This window comes from Rhinolophus sinicus, chromosome 3, assembly GCF_057876585.1.
Source record: "Rhinolophus sinicus isolate RSI-liver-muscle chromosome 3, RSI-T2T, whole genome shotgun sequence".
In the NCBI taxonomy this organism is placed as follows: domain Eukaryota; kingdom Metazoa; phylum Chordata; class Mammalia; order Chiroptera; family Rhinolophidae; genus Rhinolophus; species Rhinolophus sinicus.
Window position 1 is genome coordinate 103,859,675 of NC_142503.1, and position 20,243 is coordinate 103,879,917.

At 36.9% G+C, this 20,243-nt stretch overlaps 1 protein-coding gene across 2 annotated transcripts in view; it reads right to left on the reverse strand.

The window, feature by feature from the left end:
* Nucleotides 1–20,243, reverse strand: part of ARIH1 (ariadne RBR E3 ubiquitin protein ligase 1) — a 103,432-nt gene that overhangs the window by 12,086 nt on the left and 71,103 nt on the right. For both annotated transcript variants that reach the window (XM_019735959.3, XM_088796849.1), the window contains 5 exons: nt 8,971–9,037; nt 7,628–7,734; nt 5,585–5,627; nt 5,045–5,116; nt 1,889–2,019 (listed from right to left, as the gene is read on the reverse strand). In XM_019735959.3, coding sequence (XP_019591518.1) covers nt 1,889–2,019; nt 5,045–5,116; nt 5,585–5,627; nt 7,628–7,734; nt 8,971–9,037 — 420 coding nt within the window. The remainder of the gene's footprint in view (nt 1–1,888; nt 2,020–5,044; nt 5,117–5,584; nt 5,628–7,627; nt 7,735–8,970; nt 9,038–20,243) is intronic.

Genomic DNA, 20,243 nt, shown 5'->3' on the forward strand with positions numbered 1-20,243 from the left:
TTTTAAAGTAACCCAGACCACACTTCACCTGGCTCAGGAGATTTATTCATTTCTCCCAGCCTGGGTTATAATCCTCTCTTACCAATAATTACTCTACTTCATTTAGCCCCAAGATCGCCTCTCCTTGCCCTCTACTGGTCAACTAACACCTCTTCCTATCTGATACATCCTTAAGTATTTTCCTCTTGATGCTTTTTTAGATATCTATAAGTCTCAAATCAGTCTGAGCTTTACTCTGCCACCATCATTAAGGATTTTTAGGCCAGATGACTGGTTATGTTACTTGGAAGGCTATTTTGAGGGTTCTGAGGCATTTTCAGATTTAGACAAGCAAGCATGACTGATTTGCAATGTTAGCCATGAGGAAAGGCAAAACACAGGCAACACTTCGGACACTCCCGGCCCAGGCCATTCTTTATTCTTCTGTACCCATTTGTTTTGTGCCCTTTTCAGTTTTCACTACAGCTCATTCAAAATTTAAGCTGTGATCAGAGATCATCTTACACACAAAAATATATCGCTTTAATAACTCTTCTGCCCCACTCCCTCTCCTTCACTTTGCTTGTTTAAATAGAGTGGATTTAATTTCTGGGAACCCTAATCCTCCAATTTGCCTCCGTAAAATCCAGAATACCTGTCTGGCTAAAATCCAAATACCCTTCCTTGACTCTGACAGTGGCAAAATCACTTTCTGTACTTCCACTTAACCAATTAGTTTTTACCTAGTTCAGAATTCATTTCAGACAAGTAATCTCTCAAATTATTCCTAACTAATGAAAGTTTCAATGAAACTAAAAGGGAAGACTTGCCCTTGTGTTAAGTACCCTCCTCATCCTGTCCTGAACCTGCAGTTTCTTCCCCTCCCATCCACTCTCTACAAAGCAGCCACAATTATGAGACAATGTACGTAAAGAACATAATACAGAGCCTTCAATCATGTCACTCCCTTAAAATCCTTCTGATAATGTCCAAACTACTTAGGTCCCAGTGCACGTTATCTTTTTTCCTATTTCCTACAACTTATGAGGGGCCACAAACTCAAATGCCAATAGGAAACAGGCTGGTAACTTAAATTAGTGAAACAGGCCTTTTGCATATTATAAGACTCAGAAATATTTCACTTTTACCAAGACATGTGCACGCTCCCGTTTTTCTCAAAATTCAAGGAACCCTCACTGTAACTTGCATTTTCCCAAATTGATGCATGGAGCAAAGGTATATATCGCTACTAAATGTGGTTAGTGTCAGCGTGATACATGCGAATACCATTCAATCTTGGAGAGACATATCAAACTAGAAAGTAAAGGCCCCACTGAAAAGACTAATCAAGTCCAGGTGATTTCTGCCAAGCAGAAACTGCAGGCCTGTTCCTATTTCAAAGAGAAGCTAAAAGTCTGGACTGTGTTGGGCAACTTTCCAATTTTCAAAGTTTGGGACAAATTTGTTGTCTGATAGTGGGCAGGGTAAGTAAAACACAACTGCACTCTGGGTTCTGTCAACAGTCTCTTTGTTTTCAACTATTGCGTAGGGAGACATATTAGACAATGCAACTCTCCTCTGAATAAGTCACGAACGTTCCGATCATCCCCCATTTGTTCATGCTGCTCCTTTTGACCTGAATGTTTTTCCTAACACTTTTTCAACAAATGAACTCTGAGTCCTCCTTAATTCATCTCAGTTATTACCTCCTCTGTGAAATATGCCCAATTAATCCCTCTCTCTGGATATCTTGTATCTACTTCTAACACTGATCACACAGTGTGTGTATTCATTTAGCTAGCACCCAAGTTAGATGGTGACTTCCATGAGGTAGAAACCTTATTCATGATACGCGGCATAGAGCACATACTTATGTGAACATATTCTTCCCTTCATTTCCCCAACCTACCAGGCAGATCCATGTGGTTCCCAAGGGCCAAGACACACCCAGCAAAACTCTGCTTTACAGTTCTGGTTACGACAGACCATGTGATTACAACCGCCATCCTTCTCAATTGTGACATGGCATTTGGGACATTCCTATGAAGAGAAACTATAAAGTTGGTGTCAATGCTACACTAGGTTGTATTACTACCACCGAGGAGAAGCCAGTTCTAGATTTGGTTTATTTTTAAATACCACATTTAATGGGATTAATACATGTAAAACACTTAGAACAGTGTCAAACACTTAATAAGTACTACTGAAAATGAGATGTTATCATCATTACTGGCTTTACTGGCTTTTAAGTTATACAACAACTTAAGGATTTGTTTTAGTGGGATTGGAGTACAAAAACATTTTAAGCGCTTTTAACCATACACATAGTAATAATAGTTTTTATGGGAGGTAAAATATTTTGTTCATGTAAATATATTCTCTAGTGTCATCTAGAAATAATTACGTACTTTCTGTATCTCACACTGTTCTCAGTGTTTTATATGCATTAACTCATAATCCTTACAGTGGTGCTACTCCTATTTCTACTGGTCAGATGAATAAACTAAGGGAGAGAAAAATAACAAAGTAACTACTAGTCCAAGGTCACACAGGTAGCAAATGGTAGAGTCAGGATTCAAACCTAAGCAATTTGGTCTCAAGAGTCAGGCAAGTGGGACTGGTAAATTCTTTTTGGGGTTATTGAATTTTTCAACTTTCTTCTGCCAAAACTCTTGTTTTAAATTCTTTTCATTGTGGTCCATTTACAACTGTGCTACAGAGATCACGTTTTTATCCCCCGCCTGTTTTCTTGGTTGCTAATGGTCAAAGTTATTACCCTGAAGGCCTACTGTTTTTTTCTTTCAAAAAAATCAAACTTATTATTTTTAATAAAATTATAAATAAGATATAAAGCTTATATTTTTGCTATATTTGTTTGATGTCTATAACTCCCACAAGGGGGGAGCAGCACCCATTATATTATTTGTACAATTCAGCCTTTGTGAAACAGACTGCAATGCCCATCAGCTACGGTCATTTTAAATAAGTCAACATGGGAATTTTTAATCACACATTTTGAATCAAATTTTTGAAATGACTCACATATGTTTTATGTTTCCCCAAAGAAGCAAGTTCAAGGCCTAAAATATCTGTTTCATTCCACATTTCTTGGTTATACCGTGTTTCCCCCAAAATTAGACCTAGCCAGGCAATCAGCTCTAATGCGCCTTTTAGAGCAAAAATAAATATAAAACCCGGTCTTATTTTACTGTATTGTATTGTATTGTACTGTACTGTACTATACTATAATATAATATACTACTGGGTGTTATATTAATTTTTGCTCCAAAAGACGCATTAGAGCTGATTGTCCAGCTAGGTCTAATTTTCGGGGAAACACGGTAATTAACCAAATAGTAGTAGCTCTCGGTATGTTAGGATACCATCGACAATCTGTAAATGTGTTTAAGGAGCTAATAATAATAAATAAAAGATTCTGACACCTCCCAAGAGAAAATCTCTTCAGTTTCACTTCAAAACTACCAAGTAGATAAATTAGTTATTACAAATTGCCATTCTTCCTCAACAATCTACCTTCTAAACAAAGTCAAATATATCCAAGCCTCCATACCCCCTATTAAACATCTTGGGGTTTAGAGTATTTGGGGACTTCTCTAGATGCAGAAAGAAGGCCAGAGTTTAATGAAACTACTTAGTGAAATACAGCCGCCCTGTTCTAAATACTAGGTTTAGCAAAGCATATTTAAGGATTCTGGGGCTTTAACTGGCAGGGAAATCTTCAATTTTCAAAAAAGATGGCTTGGTTGGAAATTTTTTAAGATAACAAAAGTAACCACTTTCTGACATTATAGTAAGGTTTTCATGAATGACATGACTAATGTTTATCATGATGGCTTTAGAGAGCACAAAAATATTACTTAATTTCAACCACACACTGCTCAAAGACGTGGGCATTTGTACTATGTGACAGGACTATGTGACTGTTTTACTGCTAATGCTTTCTGAAGAGAGAAATGAATACGTATTTTTTAATCTTTTAGGGTAGAGCAGGGTAGGAATGGTGTGAAACTGTGTGTTAGTCTTCATCATTTAAGCACTCCGTATTGTTACTGTCTTGTAATTGAATGATGGAATAGTACAAAGCTGTAACTAACACTGGTCAAACAACTCAGTATTATTTAAAGCACCATCTTCACATGTGAAAGACAATACTAAAAATGAATAGTCCATGAATAACCCTATCATTCATTACCCAAGTCACTTCCTATATGGATGAAATGTTAAGACTGAATTAAATAAAAATTGGATATTTATACAATTTCCTATTAAGAGATTGGCTAGTATATATCTGGGATTCAAATGCCTGCTTATTACTTAGTGATAGAAAACAAGGGTGCTCAAGATTATTTACATTTGTAAGATATTTGTCTAGTGTTAAAAAAGTCTTAATGGTCATAAAAAGTTTGAATTTTGAATCTAGTATCCTGAGCAATGCCCTTCAAAAAATTAAAAACAAAAAAACCAAGGGATACCCACATTACCCCCAAACTTCTATTTCTCAAGAGTCAAGTCTCTTAATAAATCATATTATAGAAGTTTAACATGTTCAAGATTTACATAATAAAGTTACTCAGTTATTCTGACTGAATGCTGCTCAAAAGAATGATTCCTTAAAAGTTAAACACTGGGGATTTTTAAAAGCAGAGATGCAAATTAGACTAGTAAAACCAAGCTAGGTGGCGTAAACTCTACATTTGTATGCTAAAAAGTAGCCAAGAACTGTATGAAAGGGCATTATTATATCAAATGCCAGGGTAGAAAAATTATCAGCCTTTTCTTCTATAGGAAACTGTTTTTCCAAAAAGGAAAACTTCCAGAGTACTGTGCATATTACAGTATAGTATTCAGTAAAATAAATTCAAACACTAAAATAAAGAAAATTCATTAATAGGCAATTATTCCGGGAAAAAAACCAAAACAAACCTTAATCATTTAAGGGAAAACAAGGTCCATAACCAGGTAAACTTACTGCTCTTGCTAATGCTGATGCACCTATCCTTATCAGCTCCTCATTACCAAGAGTTCACTGAAGGAAAATACCAACCTTTGTGTTGGCTGCAATCCAGTTAGAGGTTTCACTGTCATCATCACACTTTTTAATCCACTTCTTCAACCACTGTTTGAAAACAACAACTGTTAGGGTACAACAGAAGACTTAAGAAGGAGGACAGCAAATTACTTCAACACTTAAATGCAGTGAAGCTTAAATATAAAAGCCAAAGGACAGCATTATCACTGGGTTTACTTCCTTTTAAAATCAAGGAAATCCTGTAATTCTCATGTTCAGTTTATACAAAATCAACCAAAGGAGGACCTTCGCTGGCTGAAGCTGAACGGGGAACCTGGAGTTTGATGAGAAGCCCAGCTCCAAGGTGTGTCACTTCCCTTAGCTAATTACAAAGCCTGGCGAGGGAGCTGACTTAACCATGCTTGTTTATCCTGATTATGTCAGGAGCTGGCTTATTCCTAAGGAATCCTCCCTGAATACTTGTAATGATCACCTTGTGGGCTGTGGTTCTCAGTCACCAAGCCTTAGAAGTGCTCTACCACAATATTTACAAATGAAAATGCCAGACAAACTTACCTTACATTTAACTGGATCATGCCAATTTTCTCCACAGTTAAAGCTGTTAAGTGACACAAGAGTTAAAAGAATTAAGTCCTACTTACTGTAAGTATGTAAACAAACAAACAAACCGTTTCATGCTTTATAGTTCCTCAATATTTTCACCAGTTTTTGGTGACTGGCAAATATATGGGCAGGAACCATCTCTATTTTATTCTACAGTAAATCATTTAGAATTTAGTGTCAGGACCAGCGTGTACCGGTGTACGCGTGTGAATGCAGAATGACTGTAAGCATGAAGGCATGCTTTGATGACAATTTCGTAATAAATGACGATCTAAACAGCTACAAACTGTTAAGGAAAAAAAATCAGTTTAGTTACATCTGTATTTTTTCTGATCATTTTTAATATGTATGGTTCCTTGCTACAACCATTCTCTAACTGAAGCCAAATTAAAATCATTTTCACTAATTTGAACTTAAATTTCAACCACTCAGCATATGTTAAATCGTGCACTTAATGTCTCAAGTGTCTCACTTTGTGGGGTAATAATTTAGTACGAATGCACAGTACACAATTTGAGAAAAGCAAACAGGCCACATCTTTGCATGATACAGAAAAATGAACCTCAGTCTAATAGAGATAAACTGTACCAAATAAGGTATAAAACAAGAGTGTGACCAAATATTCTCTAAAAATACACTAATTGCTAATGCCTTTCTGTTTTCTAAGTACATGGTATACATATTTGTTTAAAAAGTATAAACTGAGAATAAACAAACACAAATGTTTATGAAAAAGTAACCATGGAATGGCTAATAAATTAGCTAATAAAGTAAGTTAGGAATGCCAAAAATTCTTTGCACATGAGAGGAACAAAGTGCTATCAATTTAAATGAAGTCAGGATAATGGCTACTTCTGGAAAAGAAGACGAGGAATGGGATGGATGGAGAAGGGAACCAAGGGGTTGCAAATGTATCTGTTTTATTTCTTAATAAAAGCAAACAAAATACTGATTTTGATTAAGCTGGGTTATAGCTACATAAGTACTCATTGCTGCTATTCTCTATGCTTTAGTCTGTATTCGAGTTATTTCACACCGGAAATACATTTAAAGGTAGGTATGGAATCAGACTCCACCCTCTGTCTACCTGGTAAACTCTGAAACAACAATGTATTGTTTAATAATTACCAAAACAGCATGTATTTTACACATATTTAATGTCTGTGAGTTTACCTGCTCTTTTTGGAAATATTAATACGAATGATGTGTAAGTCTAATTCTACAGCTATTTGGAGAAGATGGTACGGAATACCAATAAAATGTCTGTCTGCTAGTTCAGAGCCCCTTGGCTTGACTGGCTTCTCATTCCTAAAAGAGCCACAAAGGATTATCTTAACTTTCTAATATGTGAGATTATTGGAAATTCTCCGGTAAGTCGAAATCTAGAATTCAAAGGCTGAAGAATATGCAATAGAACTCCAAGAACCCAGGTTACCGAGAAAGCTGGGGCCAGAGGAGCCATAGGAAAACTGTTAGTTAAAAAACATATCTAATCAACCATGTTTTATCTTTCCAAATTTATCTGCACATTTTCTTTCTAGAAATAAGATTAAACTTGAACTAAGAAAGCTTAAAAAAAAAAAGGCCTCGTTTCAAGTAAGAGATAACTTGAAAACAGAGCAAGAGTCATAAAGGAACCAAATATAATTTGACAAAATAAGTCAATCAGAAATGAGAATAACTGAGTTCTCGGTCCCAGATCTCCAAGTTAGCTTCCATTTAAGTTCCACTGGCACACAACAAGAAAATGTGATTACAGCTGCACTCTTTCCCCTAAGAAAATATATCCAAAAGTTACAGCAACAAGGAAAGAAGAAAATTATTTCAGATGTGATTTCTAAATCCAATTCTTATTTAAAAGAAATACACAATACTTTATATCAATACCACCCACATCCCTACCTGAGGTAAAAAAAAATGTTTCTACTATTATTCTACCATGAATAAACATAAAAGCTCTGTGCACTATTCCAATGTTGGAAATCATTTGCTCACCAGAACTGGCGCCCACATTTGCAGCGAACTGGTTTCGCATCAGGATATTGGACTTTAACAACATGGTGGCAATCTGGGGCGGGACACCACTTTAACAGCCGATTGCACTGAAACACAAGTTAGAAAGTAAAAAATGACAGTAAATTAAATCACCATTCCAGATTTCCTAGCACACCAAGCAATTATTTATATTGCTTTCCCAGTGCAAGGGCCAAAGGGGGGTTGGTGACACAAGCACATAAAAACCTGCCATCATTACTTAGTCTTCTACAGCAATGCTTTTGGATGTACTGTTTTTCCAAGGTTATAGATCCCATGAAGACTTGGTTTTATATATAAAATATATAAGTGTTTCTTGTTCTATGCTCAAAATCCCACTGAGAAACTTTTTAAACAATTACCCATTATGTGATCATTAACAAATATCAATTTGTTTATGGCTCTATCTCAGGGCAATTTTCAAAGATGCAGGAAAACAAGATATGCTCCACAAGGAAGTAGAACTTTTAAAGCATTTTGTTATGGAAGGAAACATGGATCAACACTGTAGCAGAATTCAAGTTTACTGATCATTGAAAAAAACTACTATTCCTAAAATATACTACCTCTAATAGAAATGAAAATTACTTTCTAGAGTTAAAATATCACGTTACACTGACGCTCCCATGCAGGGGCTGGCAAACTTCCGTGAAGAGCCCGACAGTGAAGGTTTCTGGCTTTGCATGCTCACTGGCCTCTCTACCAACTACTCAGCTCTGCCGCTGTAGCACAAAGCAGGACAGAACAAAGGAGCATGTCCCAAGATAGCTTTATTTAGAAAGTCAGGCAGGCCATGGTTTGCAGATCTCTGTTCTGATAAAAGAAAGACATCTCCTAAAAACGTAATTATTGCATTCTTTATTAACAAAGTTTACTGGTAATGGAAGCTAAAACAAGCAGAGACCTAGTGGAGTTAGAGTGCCAAACATAATTAAATATGACATAATTAATAATCAGCTACAACACCTGAAATCTATGTAACTTTACTAACAACTGTCACCCCAATAAACTTTAAAAAAAAATAACAACCATCAGCTATAATTCTCTGCGAGGGATAAAGAAAGAAGACTATAAAAATAATTTTATTATCAAAGTTTAAGATTTATGAAGAGATATCTACTTATTGCTTTGTCACATTCCTGAGAATAAAGGTGTTTAGTATGCTTCATAAATAAAGTCCATCACCCACGTTTATAAAGGTGTAGCTTATTGTCAAGAGTATTTTAACATGACAAAAACTAATATTTTTATTAATAAACAATTCTTTTTATTAAAAGAAGGAAAACTTAAGAGAAATCACTTACCTCTACAAAGCTATTTGTTATTAAATGCTGATACTTTAATTTAACTTTTGAATCTGTGATCAGGCGCCTGAAAGCAAGAATAAAAATAGTTTCTTAGGAAGGTTTCAGCCAAGAGTATTTCCCACACTTATAAAATTTCAATGCTATAGCTAAAAAACTGCCCTAAATTAAAAATATTAAAATGCACATAGACTATCCACAAATGTAACTGTAGTAATCAAAACAGTAATTTCAAAGTTTCTATAGTTTCATTTTGGTAGGCATTTTCCCATATTTCTTACACTCTAAATATTCTATTTTTACACAGTTTGTATTATGATCTAATGACTTACCAACTATTGAAATTTTACACAGTTTGTATAATTATCTAATGACTTACCAACTATTGAAATTTTGGCCCCTCTGATATCAGATATCAGAGTCTTCTGATATCTTGCCTTAAGACCGTAAGTCTCAGCCAGCTTCCCTCAGACCCCTTCCCCAAAATCAGTGTGTGAAATAAGAGATCTTACAGATGTTAAAAAATGGATCCAGGTTTTGCTATATATAATTTTGAGGGCCCTCTTCTAAGCTCTCCTGAGATCTCTTGTTAATTTATAAGAAATGCTTACTAACTGCAACCTGGCTTCTCTTGTCCACCTAGAACACACTATAATTCACAACAATTTCTAGAAAACAGAGGAACCCGTGAAAATGAAGAACCCTGAAGCTCAAGTTTCATTAGTTTTAATGGTAAAGTGAGTATGTTTTAAGAAAATGGTGTTAAAGCAGAAAAAGATTAAGCAGTAACAAAGTCAGTAAGAACTGTATCAAACATGCACATAGTCCAACCTCATTAAAATCTTTAAAATGAACAAGAAAGTTTTGTACAATCTGGCCTCATCTAATTTTTGAGCTTATCACACGGTTCTCCTTCCACAAGACCACCCCAACCCCTCCGGCCTGTACCGCTTTCAGCGTACTCCTGTCACATCTGTATCCTTACAAAATAGTAAGCAGCACCCTTCCTTGGAGGCTTTTACTAGGAAAGGAAGGGGAAGAATGTCATGGTGGGGCTCTGAGGTAGGACAGCCTAGGTTTGAATACTGGCTTTACAACTTTCTCGCTATGAACTGAGGGTAAGTTCTTTGACTTCTCCATTTTTCAGCTTACTCATCTGTAAAATGGACAGTAGAAAGAGTTGGGAGACTAGACCGGTGCCTGGCAAATAGTAAGCACTCAATAAATATTAGATGCAATTACTATTATTATTATTTTATTTCATTCAATTAAAATGCAGTGGTACTCAAGGAGGCCGTTTCTGACAATTCTTCATCCCAGTCTAGATGTAGACACCCCTTTCTTAGTTCTCAGGGTACCTCATACACCTCTCCTTTAGAGAATTTGTCATAACTTGCATTAAAACATTATCTGTATAATCATTTGTTTAATATCTGTCTTCCTGCTCCCCTGTCTCCAACTAAGCAATAAGCTCCATGAATGGATCCCATGTGTCCGGCAGACTGCCTGGCCTGTAGAAAAGTGTTCAATAAGTATTTTTTAAATGAGTTAAACCTCCACATTTCACCAATGTTGGAACTGAGGTCTAAAAATAGTGTATTTGGCGATTCCTCAAAAAGTTAAACACAAAATTACCATATGATCCACCAATTCCGTTCCTAGGTACACATATCCAAGAGACGTAAAAACAAATGTTCAATAGAAAACTTGCCAACAAATGGTCATATAACAACATACGTTTCCACAAAAAGTGGAAATAACCCAAATATTCAAGAACTGATGAATGGAAAAACAAAATATGAAATATCCATATAATGGAATATTATTTAGCTACAAAAAAGAACAAAGTATTCTTTATTCATCCATGCTACAACATGGATGAACTGTGAAAATGTTATGTTAGGTGAAAGAAGCCAGAAGCAAAACATCACATATTGTATGACTCCATTTAAATGAAATATCCAGAATGAGCAAATCTGTGCAGACAGAAAACAGATGAGTGGTTGTCAGGGACTATGGGGAGGAGGGAATGGGAAGTGACTAATGGAGATGAGATTTCCTTTGGGAGTGGTGAGAATGTTCCGGAATTGGATAGTAGAGATGGTTGCACATTATGAACATACTAAAAGCCACTGAATTCTATACTTTAAAACAGTTAAAATGGTGAATATTACGTGAAATTTACATCAATTAGAAAAAAAGGAAAGAACCAGACCCCAAGTCAAATGCCCTGATTCCCAAACACATCTTACTTCTATTACCCATAATGTTTTTCCTGTGTGACAAACCCTAATGACTTCTTACATCTGACTCTAGCCTAAGTAGCCTAGTCTAACCCTTGCTTGGCCCACCAGGACTGGTGAGAACAAAGGTCAGCTATTAGGCCCAGGTTATTAGGTATTAGTTATTAGGCCATAGTTTATCTGGTGATACGGAAGAAAAAGAAAGTGATTTCCCATCCTTGAGAATTAAGCATTCTCAAGAAGGCAAATGTCATCCTGGCCATTAATAAGCTAATTGTCTTGACAAAGACCGTTGTCATCACTTATGCTGAAAACAGTTATTATGCCAACTCTCACAGGGAAGGCAGACAAAATGACTTCAACTGAAAGTCTATATACATTGCGAGCACCACATCAGATGCATTTAACCATCCCTGTGTTTTGGGATAATCCTCTGTTTTTACAAATGAAATAACTAGAGAGCTGTGATTTTTTTGATTTTTTTAAGTATGCCAGGTACTAAACCATGCCTTATGAACCTTGAGTATATCGACAATATTATGCTTCAATTTAAGAGTAATAAAATTTCTTTAAAAAGGTTTATTTTCTCTCAACATACCAAGTATACACAAGCATAAAAAAAGGAAATAAAAAACACCTGTAACTGTCACTTGGGAGGAATAGCCATTCAACATTTTTATAAATATGGACCTTTTCTCTCTCTGTATTTTTTTGGTAAATATATCATTTTAAGTAGAGGACTTACTACATATAATTTTATACCTTAGTTTTTTTCACTAACATTATTATAGGCATTTTTCAATGCATTTAAGTAATTCACAAATCTTTTAAATGGCTGTATTGCATCCCACCTTCTCCGACTGTTGGGCATTTGAATGGTAGGTTATGACAATGTGATGTTAACATCTTTTTTTTTTTTTTTTTTTTTCAGGACTTTTATTGGGGAACAATGGTCAAATTGTTGTCCTTTCAGTCTTAGTTGTGGAGGGTTCTGTTCAGCTTCAAGTTGTTCTTTCAGTCTTAGTTGTGGAGGGCGCAGCTCAGCTCCAGGTCCAGTTGCCGTTGCTAGTTGCAGGGGGCACAGCCCACCATCCCTTGCGGGAGTCGAACCGGCAACCTTGTGGTTGAGAGGACAGGCTCCAACCAACTGAGCCATCCGGGAGCTCAGCGGCAGCTCAGCTCAGGGTGCCGTGTTCAATTTTAGTTGCAGGGGGCGCTGCCCACCATCCCTTGCGGGAGTCGAGGAATTGAACTGGCAACCTTGTGGTTGAGAGCCTGCGCTCCAACCAACAACTGAGCCATCCGGGAGGCAGCTCAGCTCAAGGTGCCGTGTTCAATCTTAGTTGCAGGGGGCAGAGCCCACCATCCCTTGCGGGACTCGAGGAATTGAACTGGCAACCTTGTGGTTGAGAGCCCACTGGCCCATGTGGGAATCGAACCGGCAGCCTTCGGAGTTAGGAGCACGGAGCTCTAACCGCCTGAGCCACCGGGTCGGCCCGATGTTAACATCTTTATAATAAATCTTTGCCCAAACTTGTGGTCATTAAAAATAAATATAATATTCACTATCATTTGAATTCATCTAATCACAATGAAAGGTCAAAATGATCTCAGAATCATCTTTGGCCCATCTCTTTCTCTTCTACCCCATATATAATACATAATTCTGACTCTACCTTGAAAACACATCCAATCCAACCATGTCTCACTGCCTCCTCCACTACCATCCTGGAGCAAACGACCATCGCCTCGCACCAGGACTGTTGTAAGATTCCCAATCTCCCTGCTCCTACCTAGTCTCCTTTTAACACCAACAGTCAGAGCAAACCCCGCCTGACCATGTCACTGCTGTGCTCTAAATCCTCTCCTGGCTCTATCTTAAAATAAAAGCCAAAAACCTTACAATGGCCCATACGGCCCTACACCATCAGCTTCATACATCTTTCCCCCTCCCTCCTCTGCCCCCCACCATCTATAAGTGTACATTCACAGAGTTCAAAAACATTTTTTTAAGTTCAAATCAATAATTATCAGTAATTTACTCCTGTCTATTATATACTTTGCTTTATTAACTATCAAAACTTGACAAATCATTTCATTTTTCTTTTTAATGAGACTAGGAAATTATTTCAGTATGAACTTGAGCTCTGATCTCTTATGCGTTCAGTTTAAAACAGATCGTATTCTACAGCTTTTGTGTTCAATTTCCTACCTAGAATACTAAAGTAGTGCTTGCTTTTCTACTTCATCGTGGAGAAAGGATGGGGGCAGTCAATTTATTCACTAGGAGACACACAACATTCTCCAAAAATTCTCTGTGATCTGACTTAAAAATAAATACAACCTTGGGGTAAGAAAAGATTTCTTAAATAGCAATAATCATAAATGATTGAAAATGAAAAGGGAAATCACTGAACTCATTGAAAGTGAAAAGGGAAGCCAAACATTGGGGGAAATAGTTGTGATACATATACCTAACAAAAGACTCATATCAGAATATTTAAATAATTCTTACCAAGTTAATTAACAAACAACGTAACAAAATTTTAAGAACGGGCAAGTGTCTTGAATGGGTACTTCATAAAAAGGAATATCCATATGGCTAACAGAAAGGTGTTTGACATCATTACCCAGTAGAGAACTGCAAATTAAAACCACAATGAGATATTCCTACATACCCACCTAATGGCTAAAATTTAAAAAGATAGTGTTACAAGTGTGGGCAAGAACTAGAGCAGTCATACATAACTAGGAGGGATGGAGGGACAATTACTTTGGAAAACCACTTGGCTCTACCTATTATAAAAGCTAAAAATCTCACTTCTGAGTATATACCCAAAAGAAACAGTGCATGCCTACCAAAAGACACATACAGGAATATTCTTGGTAGCTTTTTCCACAGTAGCCAAAAACAAACAAATCAAAAAACTCTGAATGTCTATTATTAGGAGAGGAATGAAATACTGTATAGCAATAACAAAAACTAAACCTAAAAAACACAGATGTATTTGACAACATGCACTTATCTCAAAGACATTAAGCTAACTGAAGCAGATACTCATAAAAAGAATACATGTTACGTGATCCCATTTAAATAAAGTTCAAGAAGAGGCAAAACTAGTTGATGGTGACAGAAGTTACGACAGGTAACAGAGATGAGATGGACACTGTCTGGGAAGGGGCACAGGATGAACCTTCTGGGCACTGGCCAAGTCCTATGCCTTGACCTGGGTGGTTAGTAAAACAAACAGACCTTTAAAGCTAATGTACTTTACACATTTCACTGAATGCATTGTAGAACTTAATAAAAAAAAATGAAAATCGATACACAGCAAATTGAGTCTATTATAATTAAGTAGGAATAACAGGTTTTCCATTGTAAACGATGCTCTACTGTATTGCAATTAGCACACATATCAAGTTTAGTTTGTCTCTTGCCTCAGGTGGTACAAACCGTATGACTTCACGTGAGGGTCTAGGCAGCTTCACAGCCCTATTTCTGACTTTTAAGATACCAACAGAATGTAAAAAGTAATCAGCTGACTTGGATGTTTGGAATATTCTTCTTGGAACAGCACAAACTTAGAGGATTACATTTACTTCTCTCTGGATCCATTCAATTACTTGGTTTTATGCCATATTTACATAGTTATAATATTAAAAGCACTAGCTTACAATTTTGTGATTGGACCTGTTGACAAAACATGAAAGAATCTGTTCCAGAATAACAAAGAATAGCTATAAAGTTGACGACATAGAGTAAGTCTACGTCCACTAGAAATTAGGAGGTAGAAGAGATAAAGGTGAATGACAGCGTATAGGCACCAATCTCCTCACCTTATGTAGTAAGGAGCTAAGACACACTGCTTAAAGTTGATGGAACAGGAAAAAACTATTAAAGAATAGTACTTAAGTTATATATCTAATTTAAAACAATCTATTAAAACAAAAACATTTCTGCCCTTTTCATACAAGTGGAGAATTAGCCAGTAGAGGTTTCCATGATCTGTATACCATGAACTTAATTTAAGATTCATTTTTAAAAATATGATCTGTCATTTAAAGCTTTAAAAAAAGCATTTGGCATAATTTTGCTAGATATAAGTGACAATGAGTTCCTGTTGTCACCTCTGTTCCTAAAACCCCATAAAAATAAATCACACGTTTTTAGAACATCTCATAGGATGCTGAATCAGAACATTGCAATTACAGATGTTTAACACTATCAATGATTAGTCAAGACAAGACTAAGTATATACTACTTGAAGGTCTCTGAAGACTTAGTAGATACAGATTTATCTTTATCATCACTAAGATTACGAGACAGGCTATATATAGTAAAATAACTTTAGGCCCTAAACGCCTACATAAAAAAACTAACCAACTGCTAGGACGAACAGAAATAGATGAACATTTATTTGGTCTCAAGTGATAAACAATTTAGAGAAATAATTTTCATTAATCTCACGAAAGCATCGGGACAATTGGGACAAAGAAAAATTCTCAAAATAGATTTACTGTTACTTGCCTGATTTTGGAAGGTGTAACTGTATGAGGCTATTTGTGTAGGGGAGCCCCACTTAACCAATAGCCTTGATGGCATCACAGCACAAATCAACCACTGATGTTTGCAATGATGGCATATGCTTATGAAACAAGGGAGAATATATTTCCGCTTACTTATTCAAGGATACAAAGCTATTACATATCTGGTACTAAGGAATAAAAAGGTGAATCCATTGAATCACTAATCTTAAGAATTTTAAAGTCTAAGAAGCATTGAGAGTCAGTGAAAACAGACTTTCAGCGTAGTGTTTCCAAGGCCATATATCCTGAATGGAAGTAAGCAAAGAATTGAGTCAACATAAATAAGTACCTGGGGTCATACAGCTTAAAGCCTAAGAATATGAGCAATCACAAAAATGTGCGGTAAGAGAAATATGGGGCAGCTAAGGAGCACATAGTATGTCTGCCCAAACCAAATGAAAATCTAAACTAAGGCCTGAAGAAGGACTAAGAGGATGAGGAGGTTAAGAGAACTGAAGAATAAAACAGGAAGAGAATACTGCATGTAAGAAACTCAAGGAGCAGTGAAGAAGTAAACAAAATCAAACCAAACCCAATGCAAATAAAATGCACAGTACTTTCAAGAAACCAAGTTCTACGTGGCCAGAACAGAGAAAAGGCAAAACGTGAAGCTGCACTGGTGAGCACGAGGGACAATGGACGCCATGTGTGAAGAACTGGAAGGTGATGGAAGTGGGTCTAGGAAGTCACTTATCAGCCAGTTGCAGATTCACATCTAAAAGAAGACCTGGGGGCCGGCCCGGTGGCTCAGGCGGTTGGAGCTCCGTGCTTCTAACACCAAAGGCTGCCGGTTCGATTCCCACACGGGCCAGTGGGCTCTCAACCACAAAGCTGCCAGTTCGATTACTTGACTCCCTCAAGGGATGGTGGGCTGTGCTCCCTGCAACTAACAACGGCCAACTGGACCTGGAGCTGAGCTGTGCCCTCCACAACTAAGATTGAAAGGACAACAACTTGACTTGGGAAAAAGTCCTGGAAGTACACACTGTTCCCCAATAAAGAACTGTTCCCCTTCCCCAATAAAATCTTAAAAAAAAATAATAAAAGAAGAAGACCTGGATCAGCTTAACGGCAGTAGGAACAAAGAAACAGATGGATTTGAGGGTAATTAGGATGTAGAACTGAAAGAATTTGGTGCAAGGATGATTGGGAGATGCAAGAAAAAAATGAATCAGGGATATCATAAAGGTTTCTAATTTATGCAAGTCTTTAACACTTAATAGTGCCATTCTTTGATACTGAGAAACAAGAATGAGTGAGTTTGGTGATGGTGGAAGTAGCAGGAGGGTGAATCAACATTGCCTGAGGAATACACATATGAAGACGCCTATAGGTAGGGAGATATATGGGCCCCAAGCTCAAAAGAGAGTTGATCTGGAGATATGAATTTGGGAGTTTCCAATGTATGCCTAGGAATAGTGGATGAAGTGTATAGACTGAGAATAAATAGTGGGTTGGACAGAACCTGAGGAGCAGTATTTTACTAAGAGGCACAAAGTCAATTAGAGCAGATCTGCAGCAGGCCTAGCGTGGTGGGCTTAGGGGTAGGGGGCTGGGATGAAGGGGATTTTACCGGAAATGAGTAGATCAGGGAAATAAAAGGCTATAGCAGTGGTTCTCAAACTTAAGCGTGCATCAGAACCAACTAGGAGAGTTTGTTCAGACTGCTGAGCCCCGTCCCAGTTTCTGATTCAGTAAGTCTAGAATTGGGCCGGAGAACGTGCATTCTTAACAAGTTCCTTAGATCTGCTGCTGCTGGCCAGGGGACTACATTTTGAGAGCTACAGGGTTATCGCATAGAATGGACTATACATACGGGCACTGAGAAAGAAAAGACAGTGAGTGACGTGTGAGCACTATGAATAATTAAGTGGGAGTGACCAAGAAGTCAAGCAAACAAAAGCACAAAGGGCTGTGATACAGCAGGGTAACACATGGGTAACACAAGCCTCAAAGAATCTGTGGATTCTGTGAAGTAAAACAACAGGCTGAATACAGCATTTGGGACTGAAGAGGAAAATGACTTCACATCCTGACCGGAAAGTATAAAGGGAAAAATAGCTGGTTTCAACTTGAGAGGGTTATAGGGGAATATGTGTTCTGGAAAGAATTGGGTTTCAGTTTCAAATCGAGTTCCAAATAAGGTTAATTTAAATTAAAACAAGAAACCAGGTTTTAAGCTATTAAATTGGAAATTTAAAAAATAGTAACATCACGATTGGGATGGATTCAATTTCTTTCACACTAAAAACAATTTTTTTAAAGCACATTTCAGTTTCTGAACCTTATGATTAAACATTTAAAAAATGACATTATCTGGTTTAATTACTAACATTTTAAATTCTAAAATAAATTATTTAAAAGAAAATGGAAGATATATACCAATACTATACAGTTATATAAAGCGAAAAATAAAAATCCCTCTTCCTAACTCCCACCCGATATCACTATTAAAATTCTCTTAATAGTCTTAGTTTTCTGTGCATGTACCAGGCTGCATATCCAAAGAGCTCAAGAAACCCCAAAGAGGATAAACACAAAGAGAACCATATCTAGATATGTCATAGTCAAACTTGAAAGTCAAATCTTGAAAGCAGGGAACAGGAGACAACAGCTATGATTCATAGCTGACTTATTAGAAACAATGGAGGCAACATAGTCAAAGTGATGAAACCATTGGATGAAAGACCAAAGAACATATAAATTTGTAGAAATTTCCCAACTACATTACAAAAAAGTTGCAACTGCTTATATACTCTCTAATGAACTGTATTCTCATTCACATTGGGTATTACCAAATTCTTTAATCTTTACCAATATGAAATGTAAAAAGGACTTTTTAAAAAAAGCTGGAATCTATAACTTTGATTTACTCGTTCATTTATTTAACTAGGCATAATAGCTAACGCTTATGACCATTTAAATTTCTTGCACTGTGAACTGTTTGTTCATATCCTTTCCATAGGATTTTCTTACTGATTTGTAAGAGCCCTTATGGTATTAGCCACGTTTGTTTTAGGTGCTGGAAACATTTTAGCCATTTCCCATCTCGTTTCCCCCCAAACAAAATTTCATAGAACAGCCTTCTAACCACATCTCACTACCCAAATATCTCCCCACTTTAAACTATCCTTCACTATACCATCAAAGTTGTATTTCTAAAATGCAAATCTTATTATCACACTTTTTAATCTTCTATGGCAAAACTCATCATAAACTGTGAAACTCTTTTCATCCTCATCTCTAATAATCTGCTACTCTGTGGCTCTAGCTAAGACAGAATACTTAATAGAGAAATTCATGACCTACTTGGCACCCTTTCTTTAACCAAGATTATCCTCCCCATTCCCTCAACTCAAAATTTTACCCCTTTCATATTATTCCCTAGGTAAAGTCTCCCTAAACTCTTCAGGTAATTTGTTTCTAACTGTACTTTATATATACCTTTATATATAAAACATAAATTCTGCATTTTTGTTATTATTATGTACCTCTTGAGGGAAGGAAATATATCTTAATTTTTTTGTTCTCCTGTACATACTAGGTTCCCAGTAAATGCGGAATGGATGAAAAGATACAGAGACCTACACTGATGAAATGTATTGATGAAATTGATGTATTGATGAAAGAATACAAGGGATCAGAAAGTATCAGGGGACAACTGGAAGGACGGTGGTATTTTAAAATGACATGGCTTATTTCTGCGAACTTAAAACAATAATGAAAATAAGATTTACTGAATGATATAAACAGTATTAACATAGAGCTGACAACAGTAAATATGTTTTATGTAAATATGTTTTAGTAAACCAAAGTAGATTGCTGTTAAAGTGGGATCAGTGAGCTTTATAAACTGTGCTGGTGAGGTCAATTCATGGCTTTATTAGGTTAAGAAATGGGATCATTACAGCCCATGGCTACTTTTACTTTTACTACCTTCAAACCCTAGTGTTTAAACACAGATGCAACAGTCCAGGCCTAACTACATCATTTGTTTGTGGTTTGTTCAGGGCCTCAATCTGTTTATCCTCCTAGAGTGAAGTCAATTAGGCAGACAGGTTATGAAAACAGCACCACTCAGGAATTAAGTACCCTGGAATTTTACCCCAGGTTTAGGAACTAACTGTATTTGTTTCCTCAAGTTTCTTTCTCTCTTCAAAAGACAATCTTTCACAAGGAGAGTGCAGTGCCTCTGGGATATGCCAGCTGAGGCCACATACCCCTGGGCAGTACCCAGGGGATGACCAAGCATGGCAAGGGTACCAGGGCCTGGTCATTTCTGCTTATTGAGGCGTTCCTCTATGGTCAATCTATGTCGTGGAGCTCCCCACAAGGCTCTCACAGCTGCCTTCTCAGTCTGAGTCTCTTCGTACTGATTCCTCCTTCCTCTTTCTCTCCTCCAACCAGGTGTCAGACCTGCATTGAGGTCTGTCTGCTCCTGCT